This window comes from Cucurbita moschata, unplaced genomic scaffold (assembly GCF_002738365.1).
Source record: "Cucurbita moschata cultivar Rifu unplaced genomic scaffold, Cmos_1.0 Cmo_Scf00002, whole genome shotgun sequence".
Taxonomy (NCBI): Eukaryota; Viridiplantae; Streptophyta; class Magnoliopsida; order Cucurbitales; family Cucurbitaceae; genus Cucurbita; species Cucurbita moschata.
The window spans coordinates 7,431,317-7,449,176 of record NW_019268518.1 but is presented as its reverse complement, the minus strand read 5'-3'; the positions used below and the strand labels follow the sequence as shown (position 1 = coordinate 7,449,176).

At 38.2% G+C, this 17,860-nt stretch overlaps 5 protein-coding genes across 16 annotated transcripts in view; 3 read left to right on the top strand and 2 right to left on the bottom strand.

The window, feature by feature from the left end:
• Window positions 1-3,689, bottom strand: part of LOC111464123 (lisH domain and HEAT repeat-containing protein KIAA1468 homolog) — an 11,940-nt gene extending 8,251 nt beyond the window's left edge. Inside the window, exons 1-4 of one of the 2 annotated variants that reach the window (XM_023108224.1) lie at window positions 3,283-3,689; window positions 1,909-2,061; window positions 1,062-1,240; window positions 199-306 (exon numbers count right to left, since the gene is read on the bottom strand). In XM_023108224.1, the coding sequence (XP_022963992.1) occupies window positions 199-306; window positions 1,062-1,240; window positions 1,909-2,061; window positions 3,283-3,481 (639 nt within the window). In that variant the 5' untranslated portion in view covers window positions 3,482-3,689. The remainder of the gene's footprint in view (window positions 1-198; window positions 307-1,061; window positions 1,241-1,908; window positions 2,062-3,282) is intronic. The other variant, XM_023108226.1, reaches the window with a different exon arrangement.
• A 1,514-nt stretch (window positions 3,690-5,203) lies between these two features.
• LOC111429787 lies at window positions 5,204-7,930 on the bottom strand. 4 transcript variants are annotated; one of them, XM_023065822.1, is made up of 7 exons: window positions 7,815-7,930; window positions 7,528-7,716; window positions 6,542-6,677; window positions 5,769-6,468; window positions 5,641-5,683; window positions 5,442-5,557; window positions 5,204-5,250 (listed from the first exon to the last, which is right to left on the bottom strand). In XM_023065822.1, exons 2-4 carry the CDS (start codon window positions 7,686-7,688, stop codon window positions 6,412-6,414), a joined length of 354 nt encoding a protein of 117 aa, XP_022921590.1. In that variant the 5' UTR covers window positions 7,689-7,716; window positions 7,815-7,930; the 3' UTR covers window positions 5,204-5,250; window positions 5,442-5,557; window positions 5,641-5,683; window positions 5,769-6,411. The 4 variants fall into 4 exon arrangements, with proteins under 4 accessions (XP_022921590.1, XP_022921573.1, XP_022921581.1 ...); XM_023065805.1 differs by having other exon boundaries at window positions 5,641-6,468; XM_023065813.1 differs by having other exon boundaries at window positions 5,442-5,683.
• A 58-nt stretch (window positions 7,931-7,988) lies between these two features.
• On the top strand, window positions 7,989-9,724 carry LOC111429779. The gene is made up of 3 exons (XM_023065786.1): window positions 7,989-8,723; window positions 8,913-9,579; window positions 9,623-9,724. Exons 1-2 carry the CDS (start codon window positions 8,044-8,046, stop codon window positions 9,574-9,576), a joined length of 1,344 nt encoding a protein of 447 aa, XP_022921554.1. The 5' UTR covers window positions 7,989-8,043; the 3' UTR covers window positions 9,577-9,579; window positions 9,623-9,724.
• An 897-nt stretch (window positions 9,725-10,621) lies between these two features.
• LOC111458350 (putative lipid phosphate phosphatase 3, chloroplastic) lies at window positions 10,622-14,188 on the top strand. Of its 8 annotated transcripts, none has more exons than XM_023100985.1 (11): window positions 10,624-10,746; window positions 10,853-10,962; window positions 11,116-11,122; window positions 11,576-11,677; window positions 12,278-12,502; window positions 12,609-12,696; window positions 12,977-13,086; window positions 13,163-13,253; window positions 13,371-13,559; window positions 13,644-13,703; window positions 13,804-14,188. In XM_023100985.1, exons 5-11 carry the CDS (start codon window positions 12,287-12,289, stop codon window positions 14,025-14,027), a joined length of 978 nt encoding a protein of 325 aa, XP_022956753.1. In that variant the 5' UTR covers window positions 10,624-10,746; window positions 10,853-10,962; window positions 11,116-11,122; window positions 11,576-11,677; window positions 12,278-12,286; the 3' UTR covers window positions 14,028-14,188. The 8 variants fall into 8 exon arrangements, with proteins under 8 accessions (XP_022956727.1, XP_022956757.1, XP_022956719.1 ...); XM_023100979.1 differs by having other exon boundaries at window positions 11,556-11,677; XM_023100951.1 differs by having other exon boundaries at window positions 10,623-10,746; window positions 10,853-11,122.
• Window positions 14,189-15,335: 1,147 nt separating this feature from the next.
• On the top strand, window positions 15,336-16,663 carry LOC111458383 (zinc finger CCCH domain-containing protein 14-like). The gene is made up of 2 exons (XM_023101018.1): window positions 15,336-16,067; window positions 16,151-16,663. The coding sequence occupies exons 1-2, from the start codon at window positions 15,438-15,440 to the stop codon at window positions 16,403-16,405; spliced, it is 885 nt and encodes a 294-aa protein (XP_022956786.1). The 5' UTR covers window positions 15,336-15,437; the 3' UTR covers window positions 16,406-16,663.
• The last annotated feature ends 1,197 nt before the right edge of the window (window positions 16,664-17,860 follow it).

Below are 17,860 nucleotides of genomic sequence, written 5' to 3'. Positions count from 1 at the left end.
AACCAAAAAAAAAAAAAAAAAAAAAAAAATCCAAACAACCGATCGGGAAAAAAAAGCTTACTAATACAATGGGGTATTAATATTTTTCGGTGGCATCTAACTTCAATTATTTCTTTGATGGAGCAATATTAATATTTATCGGAACCGTCTTTAAAATGAACATGAGAGCAACTTGCACACACTTGTACCAGGAACTACCTCAGCAGCTTCCGTGGTGGAGGATAAATATTGATAATAGTAGTGACGCAGGGCATCTGATACAGATGCAGGTGAGTTAGGCCAAACATCAAGGTTTTGATCTGTAACCTGCATAGAAAAAGCTTAATATATAATTTAAAACGCCAGATGCCTGTGTGCAGTCTGAAGCACATTATATGCGACCATAAGTGATAAGCGCCTACAATGCTGGAATTACATGGAAGTGATCAGTTGTTGGATTCATATCATTAAGAAAAAAAACTAATCCCCTAGAAGAAACGAAAATAAAGGTCAAGTACAGAAAACATACTAGAAATATGACAAAAAATTATAATACCCATACATTAATGATTGATTATGATAATCATCTCAATCAACATTCAAGTCACAAACCAAAGATTGCCGTAAAAAGTTGGAATAAACAAAAAAAATTTAATCAACTTAGTTGGTTATTGATGAGTTTATTTTTAAATATATATACACACACACTATTTTTGCAATTATTGACATGTTTGTGAATATTAAGAAAACGATGTGATTCATCTAACGAAATTTTCCTATAATTCTGGTAGAAACATGAGTATTCCTTGCTTTCTACTCAAACCAGTTGTCTCTAACATTAAACAGCTTGAACCATCTTAGGAGTCATCTTCTCAAAGGTCATGAATTACCTATTAAGTCATTAAATTTAAGATCATCTTTTTTACAGATGGAAACCAAAGATTTAAGATTATCTTTTTTACAGATGGAAATGAAATAAGGTTTCTAGCTCCTCTCTTCTAGGAAATTGGTGCATACTATACAACAATTAACTCAAAGAACAACACGACAACAAAAAGTCCATAATCTTCCATGGTGCATACCTCTTCATAAAATGTCATTGCAGTAAGTCGATAACCTGCTATAAGCAGATATTCCTTCACAGCACGATTAAGATCTTGACGTTCATTGCCTTTAAGTGGACCCAGATCAGAGAAGCCATCCCTCTTTTCTTCATAAGCCTCTTGCCGACCACTAATTGTAGAATCAGCCTTTGTATCTACTAAATCAATCGAGAGAAATAACTTCAGGAATCAGATAATAGAAGATAAGCATTGACCAATCAAATAATATCCACACATTGCAGACAAGAAATTATTCAAATATTATGCTTATTGTAATATGGCCTATAAACATTTTGGCACGAGTTCTTTTCATGTTTCTGAAGAATCTTACTTTCCTTGATTGAAATCATAAAGCAAGGATTTGAGGCATCCACAAGGATACCAATCACCCCGGTTGATAAAAAAGCCATGAGTGTGGAGTGAGAGCGACTAGAGTTTACTTCAGAATTAGAGGTTTTTGATGTAGTTGCACATGTTTTTGCTCTTTTCATTGAGATTGGGTCAGTATTCAAAAACCTAATTCCTGTTGACACTGCAATTGTATCGAGCAAAGAAGGTGGGGCCATGACTGGCTGCTGCACTAGCACTTTCTACCTTTACTTCCAAACCCACTAATCTTTTGGGAAGCAGACCTTCAATATCTGAAACGCTGAAAGTATTAGGATTCCAAAGATTATTTTAGATGGACACTGCAGTCTTTGCAAACAATTTCCCCCATTGTTCAGCCGTTTTTCAGCCTTAGTTTTAATAGAAATAATCAAATGCAATCAAATTGATGCAAATGTCTACATACGTACATATATATATATATATATATATATATTACCACTCAACACAACTGAACGGGCCTCCTTCTTTTTCTGCAATTCGATCTTCAACTTTGAAATGTCTTCTTGAGCTAAGCGCAGCTCATACTTGCTGATAGCTAACTTTTCTGCTATTGCTTCTTTCTCCTCCAACAAAGTTTGAGGCTCTGCAACTGCCCTCAAATAGGAAAGAGAGAAAAGGGACATTACATCCAGGAACACGATTAAACAACAATATCATGATTCTCTACAAAAATTAGTCATAGAATGTAAAGAAAGCAGAAAAGTTTAATTTCTTCTAAACCAAACATAAAGAAGAAAAATCGACGTTATTATATATATGTGTGTGTGATATATATATATATAACTTCATTAAAGAAGCAAGACAACAAAAATATACTGGGAGACAAGGTCTCAACCCAAAAAGAAGTCCCAGGGATTACATAAAAATCCTCTAGTTGGCAATAAAGAAAAATAAGTAAAATTACCAAAAAAAAAATTAAATTCTCAAACTCTTCTTTACGGTTATCCTTAAATATTACAAGATTAATTTCCAACTATACCGCCCAAAACAAAGACTTGTCCAATGGGAGGAATGTTGATCTGCGACCATTTCTCCATTGGCATATGAATCGGATTTTGAGTTGTCTAAGGTCATAATCGAATTATTGTATATTTGAGCTTATTTTTTCTGCTTCTATCTATCTTGCTATATTTTTCCAACTTCTATCGCATTATCCAACATCCGTGGGTATTCAACTAGTTTTCTCAACCCTGATGTCTATCCACTAAGTTACATAGCAAGACAATTAGAACTCCTGTATCAAATCTTCAGCATAAGCTATAAGCGACACATGCGATCAAATTTAAGCAAGACAATGAAAAAAAAAATATATTAACCACTAAAAAGACAGATAATTATATGCACTTCTAGATAAAGGCCAATAGTTTGCTGATATTATTACGATTCATTTCCTCCATTTATTGAAAATAAAAATCATGATGTCAGGTTTAAGGATAATGTAGAATCTTGTAAAAGCCTATTGTTCAGGCCAAAAGCTGCAATTGAAAATTGGGAAGATCCCGGGCACAGTTTGTATCGGTTAAACAAATTATGGGAATTCAAAAAGCAAATAAAACCAATGTTTTACGTCAATGCAGGCTATGGAATTGAGATTGACGACACAGAAAGATTTGGAGCTGTGGAACTTAAGATTGAGAGCGAATTATAGAACCGCTCTACTTCAACAAAATTTGACAATAGTAGAAATCAAGTACAAACCACATTCCCCTAATTTCTGTTCCCGGACGGAAAAAATAGAAGCAGAATAAATGCATACAAGGCAAATTAGATATCAGGAAATTAACATGATAGAGGAGGGGAAAATAAGAACCTCGAGGAGAATTGAAGCGGGAGATTTGATCAGGAGGGAAGTGAACAGGATCGGAGAAGAAGGCCTTGAGGCGAATGGCCTGCGCTTCCCGTCCATCGTCGAGAAGCTCGTGGAGGAGCTCAAATGCTGTCAACACATAGTTCTCCTCCAGCAAAAAGTTAACGACGCAATTGCACAACGACGATCTTTCCACGTCCATGGAAATGGTTTTGCAGAATCGGGTCACATACTACCTCAACTCAATGAGAAAACCATTGTTTATTCTCGAAGTCCATCTTCATTACGTCGAAAATGAGATGAAATGAAATGAAATGAATTGAATTGAAGAAGAGAGGAAAAAGCAGCGGCAAAGCTCTGCTGGATCTCAACTCTCCAGTCTGATTCAGTTTTTTGGATCTTCGTGGTTTCCCAAGAAATTAATATTTTCTCATGTGGAGACAAAACTGCACTTTTTTTTCTTTTTTTTTTCTTTTTTTTTTTTAATTCACTTTTATCATTACCTTTAATTTAACATAATCTAAACTTTTACTACTTTAAATACATAATAAATTTTATATTTGGTTGACTTTTTCTTTAAATCGTCAACAACTTTAAATTTATAGCTATTTATTTTTATTTCTAAAGTTAAACAATAAATTTTTTATTTTTTATTTTTTTTTTGTACCCTTCATTTTAGTCTTTACACTTAAAAAAAATTACTATTTTAATCCTGACTTTTTAATAGATGGTTGATATAATCTTAAGTAAGTATCTTTATATATATAATTCAAATAAGTTGAAGACATTAAATAAATGAGATTAGGTGATAAAATAGTATATTTATATTTTCATGAAATTGAGATATGGTAATTTCTATTGATATTGACATTTAAAATCTCAATTATAACTTTTTTTTCGATAAAATTATTTATTTGGTAAAAGATTGTTATTTTTTTAAATACACATTGTCTTAAACTCAACCGTTAAGTATGGGAAGCTGCTTACCGTCGTACACTCATCCCAAGAATCAAAATCAAGTCGAGACCTATTATGTATTACACACTGTTTCAGAATCACCTACACCAAAACTCCATAAAAAGAAAGAGCAGAGAAATAACAAAATTTGGGATATGGAGGGAAATGAAGGGGAGATGTTTGAAATTGGTCCCATGCAAATCTGCATATCTCTGATACAATGAAGAACAGATTGGAGAATGACCTTGTCCTTTGTGACCAGCTCCTTCCTTTTGCTCGAGCCAGCCCCACAGTCACAGCCTCTCTTTATCCAACCTAACAAAGCCAAGTACCTGAGAGAGAGAGCTGTGTGAGATCCCATATCTGTTGGAGACGATAATGAAACATTCTTTATAAGGGTGTGGAATACTCTCCCTAACAGACGTGTTTTAAAATCGTGAGGCTGACGGTGATACGTAATGAACCAAAACGGACACTATCTACTAGCAATGGAGTTGGGCCATTAACGAGAGAGAGATTAGTGTAAATCCAAGGGAGATTTTTTTAGAATATTTTGCTTTTACAAACTTTAGAAAGAGATGTAAGTGAGGAAATAATACCTGGTTTTCTGTTCTGGCTATGATGACCTTGTTCAAAATCAATATGCAGATTATTCAAACCAACTTCAGGAAGGAGATTCTTCCATTTCTTCAGAAGGACGTACTTTTAGAAGTTGATTGTTCTGATCTTCTTGTTTTCAGTGATTACACGGCCATTGCAGCACATAATGAAGATGCCAACGTTGCTCTGTAAGTTCACAAGCCTGAACTTTATCCCACTTCTATAAAAAGAGCCCACCGGACTCATAAACAAGTTCATCTTTTCTTCACTTCTGTAGCTATTTGGAAAAGGAAAACTGCAAAATGGGCTATCTCCTTTCTTGCTTATACATACGCAGGAGAGCTTCCGAGCTGCGCTTTTGGTTTTGATACTCATGGACGGGTAAAGCTTTGATACTATAGTCATCCATTCATTCTGCAGGAATTGAACATGGATAGATCTTAAAAATGAAGTAATTGGCTTGGCCAGTTATGCTTCAAGGATTCAAACTCTCCATAGATATTGAAGTATTGAAAACTGATACATAACATCTTTTCTAATGTTGTCCAACTATTTTGATATTGAACGCTAAAACACGACATTTTTAGAATCTTTTAGGTATTTACCTTGAATTCAGTGCCTCAAACCATGAAGAGGTTGCAGCAGGGACAATTGGATGACTTTATATCTCCCGGGATCCCTTTGAATCTACACGCCTTGAGAATGCAATATTTGCAATACCCTGCAACAATGTCTTCTATTATAAATGTTCTAGCTTACGAGCGCAACTTTGAAACATGAAACAATGGGTTCAATTCTCTTTACAGAAAATTCGCTCAGCGGAGTATCCGTTGGGCACAGTTACAACCTGAAAGATGATCAGACAAGAAGAATTGTGAATGTAGAAACAGCATCAAGGTTTAGATTTTCAGTCGAGGAGGTTGGGGCTACACCATTTTTTCCATGCAAATATGTATACCCATCTTCAGATTAACCAGGTAAGGATATCAGGAGAATCCACCTATGAAGCAATGGCAGCATGCAATTGCATAAGCCTGGCCTTCTCATAGAAACTAAGTTATATTCTTTAGCAGTAAAATTTCTCCTCAGAACCTTCTCTGTGACATTGAATTTTGAATTAGTAGCTACATGACAGAACAAAAATAAAATATGACAAGTGATCATATAAGATAAGCTTTTGAAACACAGGTACAAGACGAAAACTCCACAAGCAGGCAGAAACAAGCAGATGTCTAGCCAAAAGTATCAAAAAATAATTTCCTGTCGACTCTTGGAGATATGGATGACAAGAAGTATCCGATCTATATGACTGGTAAATATCAAGATGATTTAAGTTTCCTAGTCCTTCTAAACCTACAATTGAACATTTTCTTAATGTCTTCAGGCCCTACACTTTACACACTGTGTACAGCTCTAATTGAACTGGACAAACAAACTCTATCAATTATTCAAGGAAATCTGAAGGAAAATGTGATATCCCATGTCTTCTCCTTGCCTTTGGTGGAGCTGAAGAAACCATAAGCACACTGCTGCCTCCATATGTTGCTAGTATTTAAGAACGTTAATTCTGAGCTCTTATGCTGGTTCATAAAGGCCCAACATATGACCGTCAATACATCGCATGGATGCAACCTGAAACAAGCAATTGAAGCTTTAAAAGCCTTAATCATTTATGATTCAAGAGAGTGGGGTGGCGAGTTTATACCTTTCCGTGTATTTCATACTTTATTGGACCATCTAGTTCAGCTCCCATTGCCATTAATTTGGTTACCGTGCTGTTAATATCTGTCACCGTGAATGATAGCAGCGAAGAATATCCCTTCTGTTGCACAATATGGTCACTGTGACTCCAAGTTAGCAGATTAAGCATCCAATCAAGGCCAAAGCATCTAAATATGTGAAATTAAAACATCAAGTTTCTATATCAAACTAGGGGAACAAAATATTTATCTCAAAATACGGCTCAACTTGCTTGCTTTGATAATTCATACTAAGGATAAAGCAAGCCCATGCAGCGATTTAAACATTCAATACCAGTGAGATCCTACATCGGTTGAAGAGGGGATCGAAACATTCCTTATAAGGGTGTTGAAACCTCTCCCTAGTAGATGCGTTTTAAAACCTTGAGGGGAAGCCCACAAGAGAAAGTTCAAAGAGGACAATATCTATTAGCGGTGGGGTAGGCTGTTACAATACCTCTCAATCACGGCCAACTCTAAAGGGAAACAATTTAAGAACTAGTACTTCATGAGAAATGCGTTCAACAAACACCAAATTTTCATGAAATGTCCATCAATCCACGTGCGAAGAACCGAGTTAACAATGTAAGTTGTACTCGTCATAAACTTCCAATATCCTCCCGAACAATAGAACTTCCTACCATTTCTCCGTGGTTCATTCTTTCCTACTTCCATATATCTTCTGTAATCAATTTTATGAAATTGAACCATTTATATATGAAGCTCATTACCCATTGCCCCGATGAACCTCTATACGAATACAACCACTAACAAACGACGCTTGGCTAATAGTATTCGACCGTTTTTCATTCTTAATTTCTCGCAGGCACTACATCAAACACATACAAGACACCTAACTATGGCACAATCGTTTTGGTGTAAACAGATCAACAGAACACATAAAATGCAAGGATTAATGATTTCGTAGAGAATCAAAAAATAGCGCAATTACTTGGATTGCATGAGAGCGAGTTTGAGAGGCCCGGACTGAAGCTCCGCCCAACGAAGAGTGCAGACATGAACAGTAAAGTCCAAGCCCTCTGAGTAGAATCTTGCGGCTCTGGGAACGTCCTTGTGTAATTGAAGTATCCACTTAAAAGACGCTGCTGCCATAACTCTCTTTCGAGTTTTCAGTGCATCACTGGGTTAGCCGGCACGAGGAAGACAAAAAAAATGTTACGCTTACGATTTGGAGCGGAGATTAACAGAAATAAGAACTGTACATATGGTGGAACTTACAGTAACGAAATGGCGAAAACAGAAGAAGAAGAGCCCGCCAATGGACCGGCGACGGAGGCTGCGAATTTGATGAAATTAAGATGTGAACGCAATGAACAGTTGGGCGCGGGCGAGATCTACATACAATTTAAGGGTAAATTACACGTGTCAATTGGCTTGAATTTTTTTTTTTAAATATTGTTACGTTTTAAGTATCTTCCCGTACGCTCCACCGATCTCACAAACCCAAATGGACCCACAGTCCCCGCCACAACCCGCCATCACCGCCGCCCCCACGAAGCTCCGTTTGATGTGCAGCTACGGCGGCCACCTAACCCCACGCCCCCGCACCAAGTCCCTCTCCTATTTGGGCGGCGAAACCCGCATAATCTCCGTCGACCCAACCACCGTCAACACCCTCTCCTCCTTCATTTCTCATCTCCTCACAATTCTCCCCATTAAACCGCCCTTTTCCCTCAAGTATCAGCTCCCTCACTCCCCCCTCGACTCTCTTATCTCCCTCTCCTCCGATGACGATCTTCAGCTCATGCTCTACCGGCACCTCCACCTCTCCTCTTCCACTTCCTCTCGCATTAGGCTCTTCATCTTGTTCCCCGAGCCGGAGAAGACCCGTAATGTTATTCATCATCCCAAAACTGAGGCCTGGTTCGTCGATGCGCTTAAGAGCGCGAAGATTTCGCAGAAGGGGCGCGATTTCTTGGTGGGGTTTGATGGGGATGCGTTGATCGGAGAGAATGAAGCTAAGGTTGTTGCAGATTTGGGTAATGGCGGTGTTTCTTTGGCCGAATCCATGCTCTTGGAAACCAGTTCTTCTTTTGAATCATCGTCTTCTTCGGATTTTGGACTCAGTTCTCTGGATAATACTGTTAAGCTGCCGACAACTTCTGATTCCGTCGCAACCCTCTCGAGGTACCTTTGACTTTTGTTTTTGCTCATTTCAATTTACTTAAACATCATCTCTACAATTTTTGGATATAGAATCTAAACCTTAATTTCTCCAAAAATCATACAGATCAGTTTCAAGATCATTTTATCCTTTTATCTTGAGCTCTGATATTGCAGTGTTCTAATTGCCAAAAGAATTTGTAATCTTTACAGCGAGAATCCAGTTCAGAGTAATTTCCATGGCTCTGGAGTTTATCCCCAGAACCCCATTGGCTTTTCAGGGTATGCACTAGCTTCCCGACCAAACTCTTTTCAGCAGCAGGCATTGCGGTTGGTAGATAGCTGCCAGCTTCCTGCCGTGTATCCAATGCCTTCTTACTATCCAGTCCAGCAGCCTCAGTTTGTGCATTACCAGCCAATGCCAAGCCATATATATCCTGTCTACATTTTACCTGTCGGGCAGACACGGGTTTCAGCCCCTTCCAACCTGCCTGCGCAGTGGGACTTGCACAATGCTGCAACCGGGAGTTTAAGTCATCCTCTTCCTCAAGTAGCTTACAAGGAGGTGACGCCAGAGCCACGCACACAAGAGTTTGGAGCAATGGCTATGAAGTCTGCTGATGGAGTTCAGCAGCAACCAGTAAACATTTCTAATGATGCTGCAGCCGCTGCATCTGGTGAAGTTGCTTGTACTCATAATGAATGCGGCGACGACGACGACAACAACGACGATCCAGAAAGAACCTTAATATACAAATCTCAGCCTCCTCCTCCTCCTCCCCTGGTTCCATCTCAGTTGCAAAGTAAAGCTCAAGCCACGACGAACATTCTGTCCGATGCGATGTCGCAGCTGCAGATGATCCAAACCAAACCATAAATCGCATAGTCGTCGTCAATTCTAGTCTATAATCTAAAGTGTGCAAGCATAGTCGTCGTCAATTTGAGCATACTCAGTAGATCATACGTTAATTACTCGATCTGGTTGAACTTCTAGTCTATAATGAAACTATGAAAATTTGCCCCTACGTTTCCTTGTTTCAAATTAAAGTGCCTTGATATTTAGTCTACATCAAATGTATGCATGTAGAGATTGAGCTTGAATTGGACTAAATTTCAGTTGGTCGTTTCCTAAATTAAATATTGTCTTGTTCATGCACGACTTGTTTTTTTTTTTTTTTTTGCTTTCACACTCACCTCTACAACAATCTATAATTAATTTAATTCCAAGTTGACATGTTTTTTTTAATAATAAAAAATGGTCGTGTTGGAAGAACATTAAACATCATATAAAGAATTGCTGTAAGTAGGTTTGATCGGATATAAATAATGCCATTGTAAATAAATAATATTTTTTTGTTTTGTTTTAATTTTGATTGGTTAATTTATTTTTTATTAAGTAAAATTATATAATTAAACAAAATAACTAAAAAAATATTAAAAGAAAAAAAAGTTATTAATTTTCTAATAACAGAAACTAGCTAAACATATGTTATGTGATCGTTTAAAAATTTTCCTAACATGAAAGTGAGTGAGGATGAAACATGTTGAACTCGTGTTGGTATATAGGGATAGTCTTCACTTTTAAGAAACGAAAAAATAGGTAATGTGATCATATCACATGAGAATGTCGAATCCATTAGATGCTGAATATGAATTCCGAATCGTGAACATAAATTGTTACATCGATATTCCATTTTATGTAATGGCTAAATTAAAAAATATGTAAATACCAAATAAGCACATATTAAAAACATTGTGGATAACATACCTAACTTATTAGGACAACATAGGACATCAATTTAAGGAACTTCTAATTTGAACAATTTGTTTCTTTCTTGAAAAAGAGAAGCCATAAAAGTTAGGCACCTCGTGGGGGTCTCTATAATAATTGGGGAAAGCTGAACGTCCCATCGATTGAAACAGTTAAGGTAATTTTGTTAGATGGAGGAGGAGGAGACGGGCCAGAAAAAGGCCACAAAGTATCTCTTCCCACCAGATCCAGTTCTTCAATCAAACGCTTCGCGAATGTGATCAACTTTTGAGACCCGTTAGTTTTTTTTTTTTTTTTTTTTTTTTTTTTTTTTTTTTTTTTTTTTTTTTTTTTTTGTGTGGGTTGAATCTTTTGCATAGTAAATTCGTCGTTTACTTTTCAGCCGGTTGTCGCCTTTCGAGGGGCCAGTGGCTTTCTTCTTCTTACCTCTTTCCTCGTGGGTATTTTCAAAGCCTTGGGACTCTGATAAGAAAGGCGAGGCTTCTTCCTACGGTATAAAATATTTACTTCTTTGCTTTGTTTTGATGTGTGAGATCTTGTAACCACCTCTCATTTTGGGATTTCCCCTGCTTATGATTTCGTTGATACAATGCCGTGGAGGAATGTTGTTGGATCTCTTTTTTGTTTTAAGATTTTCGGCGGCAGGTTTCAGGTTAGTGGGTTACCCAGTTGCTAAATTTCAAGGAAATTTTAATTGCTTTAACTCTGTGAATGATTGATCTGTCCAATGAGTTTTCATATTGATTAGATTTGAAATTGAAATGTGTTCTTCTTTTTGGCATAGATTGAGATTTTTTCTTGAATTGTTTTGGGAAAAATGGTTTTTGTTCAGATGCTGACCAACTGTTTGAATAAATGTCTGTGAGAGCTTTAGGAGCTGCAGAAGCTTTGTATGTATGATACCATTCACTTGGTGGTTAAGCTTTTCTTTGTTTAGGATATAACGAAACGACGAAACGACGAAACGACGAATCGAAAGTAATGGGGTCTTGTTAGAGACTGGTTATGCTCTCTTTTGGGATTCTAGCAAGATAACTTATAGTTGTAGATATTCTGGAGCTCGTAATAATACTTTTCCCCTGAAGGTTTTGTTGGGGTTATTTAGGTTGCATCACAAAGAAGCCCACAGCTTTCCTCCATAACTAGCGATTGCATTCCACCCATTAATTTCCCATTGATAGATCACCATAATCAAGAGCAGCAAAAGGTATCATCTTTTATGCTTTGTTCTTCTCTCTCCCTTTTTCTTTTGTTTCTTTGCATTAGATTACTGATATCTCATTAGTGATTTGATTAATGCTGGTTCGAGAATATTCGCTCATGATTCTCTCTTCTTTCCATAATTATATTTTACAATGGAATGCGCTGCCATGCTACTTAGAAAATCTCTCATTGGTTGGAGAGGGGAACGAAGCTTTCCTTTATAAGGGTGTGGAAACCTTTCTCTAATAGACGCGTTTTAAAATCGTGAGGCTGATTGTGATACAGGTCAAAACGGGCAATATCTGCTAGTGTTGAGCTTAGGCTGTTACAAATAGTATCAGAGCTAGGCACCGAGCGGTGTGTCAGTTAGGACGCTGGTCCCAAGGGGGGCGGATTGTGAGATCCCACGTTAGTTGGAGAGGGGAATGAAGCATTCCTTTATAAGAGTGTGGAAGCCTCTCCCTAGTAGACACATTTTTAAATTGTGAGACTGACAGCAATACGTAACGGCCAAAGTATACAATATTTGCAGCAGTGGGCTTGAGCTGTTATATTTATTTTTTTGTTCTAGTTTCATCGTTTTTCGGTTTTTGTGCTTGCACAGAACAACAGAATGAGGGAAGTGCAGCTTGGTTCACACACGTTAAGGTCTGATGGAGTCACCGTTGCGAGGATACACATGCACGATTGGTTTATATTTCTTCTTCTTGTGCTGATTGAGTTCATCCTAAATCTTTCCCATCCATTTTATCGCTATGTTGGGAAGGACATGATGACTGATCTCAAATTTCCCTTTAAAGATAATACTGTTCCTTTCTGGGCTGTACACGTAGGTTTGCTTGTGTTTTTCTTGTCTATGAAAACCTTTAGATATAAGCTGGAATGGACACTTATGTGAACGCATTTCCTTTTCTTTTCTACATGTGGATGGTTAGATCTATGCAGTTCTTCTGCCAATAGCAGTTTTTCTGTTCGTATATTGGCGCAGAAAGGATGTCTATGATCTTCACCACGCCATACTAGGTGAGATATGTTCCTCATTATTTCCTTTGTCCACATCGATTGGAGAGAGAAACGAGTGCCAGCAAGGATGCTGAGCTTTGAAGGGGGTGGATTGTGAGATCCCACATCGGTCAGAGAGGGGAACAAAACATTCTTGATAAGGGTGTAGAAATCTCTCTATAGCAGACGCGTTTTAGAAACTTTGAGGGAAAGCCTGAAAGGGAAAGCTCAAAGAAGAGAATATCTGCTAGCAGTGGGCTTGGACTGTTACATAGCTGATGTAAACTAGCATACCATGCAGGTCTCTTATACTCTGTCTTAGTAACAGCAGTCATTACCGATGCGATAAAAATTGCAGTGGGACGACCTCGACCGAACTTCTTTTGGCGTTGTTTTCCCGATGGGAAAGATGTGTGTTTCCTAAACTTACTGTTTCTATACACATCTTGCTTGGCTTGATGTTGCATACTGATATCTTGTTTCTCAGGTTTATGATAAACTAGGCAATGTTGTATGTCATGGTGATGAGCATGTTATCAAGGAAGGGCATAAGAGCTTTCCAAGTGGCCATACTTCATGTAAGTTACAAAATGTTATTCTTTCCCTTCTAAGTTGAAAAGTAAGCCATCCCTAGCAAGATACAATAACGACACGATTTTCGATACCGGGAACGGTATTCTTTTGACTCGATGCAGTGTCTTTTGCTGGTCTCGGTTTCCTGTCATTGTATTTATCAGGGAAAATAAAAGCATTCGACCAGCGAGGCCACATTGCAAAACTCTGCATTGTTTTTCTTCCCTTGCTTTTCGCAGCTCTTGTTGGCATATCTCGGGTGGACGACTACTGGCACCATTGGCAGGATGTGTTTGCTGGAGGTCTGCTCGGTACGTACATTTTTCTTTGTCGTCTCGTCACATTCGCATCGTGTACATTACAATAAATAGTTATAAAGAGCTCTACTTTTGCAGGGCTGGTCATATCTACCTTCTGCTACTTGCAGTTCTTTCCTCCTCCATACAAATCTCAAGGTATGGTTTTGACCCCAAAATCGTCGATGTGTGCACGTTGCAGCTCGCTCGTCGGTCATATCTAAACCATGGAATGTTTTTACTTGATTGTGGCTTGTAGGTTGGGGACCGTATGCATACTTTAGAGAGTTGGACATGCTTGCTACCAATACTCGACCTCCAACGAATGGCACATTTGTGGTCAATCAAGAGGATGTCGAACGACAGACCGGGAACGAGGGGGACGACCGAAGCAACGGTAGATTTCTCCTCCTGTCCACCGATTCAAATTCTTGTTTGTCAATGCAGGAAATTGAAATTGAAAGTGAAACTGAGGGGAAATAAGTGCTTGCATATATGTATATTGTTGCTTTGGAGGCTTCCATGGCACAGCATTGCTTGTATGTGTGTGGTGCATAGGCTAACTAAACAATACGGATCGTTTGTATAGCAGTATCTTCTTTGTATACACACAAATACATGAAATTGAATCTCTTTCACCTCCATTTTTTTTTTTTTTTTTAACTTGTGAACTCTTAACTCTTAGTCATATATGTCACCTAATGGTTAGTTGGGTAAATAATACATAGCTCTTTTGTCTATGATATGTCATATGTACCTAAATGTTTTTTCCTTAACACACCTAAGTAGAGATGTAACAATATAAGTCCACCGGTAGATATCGTGTGTTTTGACCTGTCATATATCGTTGTCAGTTTCATGATTTTCAAAACATCTGCTTTATAATGAATGTTTTGTTTCTCTTTTCAACTGATGTGAAATCTCGATCATTCACCCCTTACAAGTCAACATCCTTGTTGGCACATCACTTGGTGTCCTATGGGTTATGGGCCCACCATACTTCTTTTTTTCCTCAACCCACTCCCCTAGGGTCCAACATACTCATTGGGTGGGATGCGTGAGATCTCATATAGATTGGAGAGGAGAACGAAACATTTATTATAAGGGTATGGAAATTTCTTCCTACTATACACTTTAAAGCCTCGAGGAGAAGCCTAGAAGAAAAACCCAAAGAGCACAATATCTGCCCTAGAAGGGAAAACTCAGAAGGAAAACCAAAAAAGCACAATATCTTGCCTAGAAGGGAAAATCCAGAAGGAAAACCCAAAGAGCACAATATCTGACTTAGAAGAGAAAACCCAAAGGGCACAATATCTGATAGAGTGGGTTAGGGCTGTTACAAACTTGCAAAACTCGAGTCTAAACGAGGCATAGAATCTCCATCTAAACGAGTAATTTTTCTTCTCGTTATTAGCTAAATGGGTTGGGCCCGGGAGTGAGACATTTATATATATATATATATAAATGAGAATGAGGAATAGAAGTACATTAGAATTGAAGAACATGCACCAACATATGAGGGCCATCCAAGTTAGTTAAAGTTGTGACAAATAAGCAAACCATTTGTCCCAAGTTTGAATGATTATCACTACACATCCAACCCTCTCTTCGTTTCAGATTTAGATATTGAAACCAACGCCACAATCATTCACCATTTGCTTAATCAAACAAAAACCCTTACACATATTACCAATCTTCTGATTAACAACTCCCATCTTCTCCAACTTCTCACATGCTTCAACGCCACGCCAAAACACCAAAGCCCTTTTCCCTAACAACTCTCCCTATACCATAACATATACATATACATATACATATACATATACATACACACGTGTGTTGGGTTAGCTATATAAATCATGAACATTCTTGTCTAACCTCCATTGGGTTCCAATGGAAGACGACATGTGCCCGCCATTGCCCTCCAGTCTTTCTTCATCCGCCGAAGCCTCTCCAAACTCGCCGGAACCGGAGAATCTCTGCACCCTGCATTTCGTTTCAATGTACCACTCCATTTTCCCTCCATTGTTATCATCATCATCTCTTTCACTCACGCCTTCGCCGTCCTCCTCCGCTGATGACGACTTCAACAACCCCTGCACCGCCGCTCCCACTTCCACGACCGACGATCTCCTTTTCCAGGCCCGGCTTATATTGGAGCACCGTGAGCTTTGTCAACGCCATGATCTCTGCCTCCGCCGCCTCCGTCAAGTCACCGACGATGTAGATTGTCTTCGACGGGAGAATGCGCAGCTCCGGTTGGCCAACGCCGAGCTCATTGAGATTCTTTCGTCGAAGACGGCGGTTGATGATCTCGTTGGGATTCCGAATTCCCATCTCCAATCACTGATTGGAGAAGGGCAAAACGGGGAGGAAGTTGGTTATGAAATTATAAGTCCGACGAGTGTTATAAGGAAATACAACAACCAGTTCGACGGGAGAAACAATCGCCGCCGGACCTCTCTTCCGAAAAGCATCTCCGTCCGCTCTGCAGCTGCCGCCGCTCCACTCAACATCCAGTCGGTAGAATTTCTCAACTTTTATCTTTATTTGTTTGAAATTATGTATTATTTAAAAACGTAATTAATAATAATACTATCGGGCAGCGGCGGGTGTGTGGTCCGGTGGAGCTGGAGGTGTACAAGCAGGGGATGGAGAAGACGGAGCTGTGCAAGAAATGGGAGGAGAGCGGGGGGTGCCCTTACGGGGAGCATTGCCGATTTGCCCACGGGGTTGAAGAGCTGCGGCCGGTCATAAGACACCCACGTTACAAGACACAGATTTGTCGGATGGTACTGAGCGGTGAGAAGTGTTGTTATGGTCACCGCTGCCATTTTCGCCACTCTCTTACCCACCACTAGGGGAAGCTGCCGCGAAGTAATAAAAATGAAGAATTGTTTACTTGCCTTTGTGTAGTGTACATAATAATGGCCTTATATATTTGCCTTCTTCTATTATTATTATTTTGATTTATGTTTTTTTTTTCTTTCCTCTTTCAAAATGATTATAAGCGGATCAATATTGTAATAATTGAGCCCGATCCAGCTTTGCAGAGATTTATCCTATATAGCATTAAGAATTCCATTATTTAGGTTCCTCGTCCTACCCAAATATCTATCATGTATATATAGATTCAAGTATGGAAAAGTAGGCTATAATATTAAAATTTTATATAACTTTTTTAATAGGTGTTATATTAAAAAATGAAATATTTTTTTAAAAAAATATTAAAAATAAAAAAAGAAATTGGAAAACCTGATGATGTAGAGCATGCCCTCGTCAGAAATCTCCACTCTAATCCCTGTAAAAAATAAAGTTGAGAAAGAAGATAGGGACAAGGACGAGATAGAGTTCCCCATCCATGTCCTCCAAGAACATCGCTATTCATGCATTGATCTAACATTCTCGAGTGGTTTTGGTTAATGAAAAGAAATTAGACAGTGTTAACGTTAGTACATACTAATTCAGTCTATACATTAACAAAGAAAAGAACGTATAAAACGAAGTGAAGAAGATATAAAAACTAAAAGCTGTTCCAGGATTTGAAGGGAGCGCAAGAAAACAGAGAAAAAGAAAGAGAAGGTGATGACAGAAGCATAGAGAGCACAAAGGAGTGAGATGCCATTAATTAATACCCAAATGCATTTCATCATCTGTGCTCTCTATCTTCTGTCAGCAACAACACATACCATACATACATGTCACGAACAAATCAATAAGCTCAGAAACAGATTATTACAGCACCTTACTTTCTATACAGATGAATGGCTCAATGAATGAATGAATGTCTCCATTTATAGGAAAGGCTATGGCTTTGGACTCACCCTTTTGCAGCCGTAAAACCCTCTTCGTCCATCACTAAAGTGCCCAACACCCACTTTAAACACCGCCCACCTTTTTACCACCATTTTATGCCTTTTTCTACCTATTTTCGGTTAGTTTCAAATTTATTAACACGTTCAAATTGGAAAACTTCTCGATTAAATTACGATTCTCGTCTTTACTTTTTTCTTTTTTGATGTTATAATCTTTCTCACTTTTTCTCTGTTCATTCTAACCTTTACTTTTATAGACGTATCGGTTCGATATTTCATTCTGATGAGCTGTAGGGACCCACATTTTCTATGCGGTGTGATGTTAGATATCAATGATAGTATTGAATACAACAAAATACATTTCAAACCTATTGAGGATGATAAGAAGGATCTCATTTTCTTTCGTGAAATGATTCAAACTTAAATTTTTTTTTTTTTGGGTTAAGTTATGAAAAAAAAAAAAAAAAAAAAAAAAAAAAAAAAAAAAAAAAAAAAAAAAAA

What these genes read in the sequence shown, in the direction of transcription:
- LOC111429787 (XM_023065798.1), bottom strand. Translation starts at nt 7,688, where the DNA reads ATGGCAGCAGCGTCTTTTAAGTGGATACTTCAATTACACAAGGACGTT. An exon ending in CTCGCTCTCATGCAATCCAA is followed by an intron (nt 6,678 to 7,527) that starts GTAATTGCGCTA and finishes TTGGAGTCACAG; the next exon opens with TGACCATATTGTGCAACAGA. An exon ending in AGTATGAAATACACGGAAAG is followed by an intron (nt 6,469 to 6,541) that starts GTATAAACTCGC and finishes TGCTTGTTTCAG; the next exon opens with GTTGCATCCATGCGATGTAT.
- LOC111429779 (XM_023065786.1), top strand. Translation starts at nt 8,044, where the DNA reads ATGGACCCACAGTCCCCGCCACAACCCGCCATCACCGCCGCCCCCACG. An exon ending in TCCGTCGCAACCCTCTCGAG is followed by an intron (nt 8,724 to 8,912) that starts GTACCTTTGACT and finishes TAATCTTTACAG; the next exon opens with CGAGAATCCAGTTCAGAGTA.
- LOC111458350 (XM_023100951.1), top strand. Translation starts at nt 11,060, where the DNA reads ATGCCGTGGAGGAATGTTGTTGGATCTCTTTTTTGTTTTAAGATTTTC. An exon ending in GTTTGCTGGAGGTCTGCTCG is followed by an intron (nt 13,560 to 13,643) that starts GTACGTACATTT and finishes CTACTTTTGCAG; the next exon opens with GGCTGGTCATATCTACCTTC. An exon ending in TCCTCCATACAAATCTCAAG is followed by an intron (nt 13,704 to 13,803) that starts GTATGGTTTTGA and finishes TGTGGCTTGTAG; the next exon opens with GTTGGGGACCGTATGCATAC.
- LOC111458383 (XM_023101018.1), top strand. Translation starts at nt 15,438, where the DNA reads ATGGAAGACGACATGTGCCCGCCATTGCCCTCCAGTCTTTCTTCATCC. An exon ending in CTCCACTCAACATCCAGTCG is followed by an intron (nt 16,068 to 16,150) that starts GTAGAATTTCTC and finishes ACTATCGGGCAG; the next exon opens with CGGCGGGTGTGTGGTCCGGT.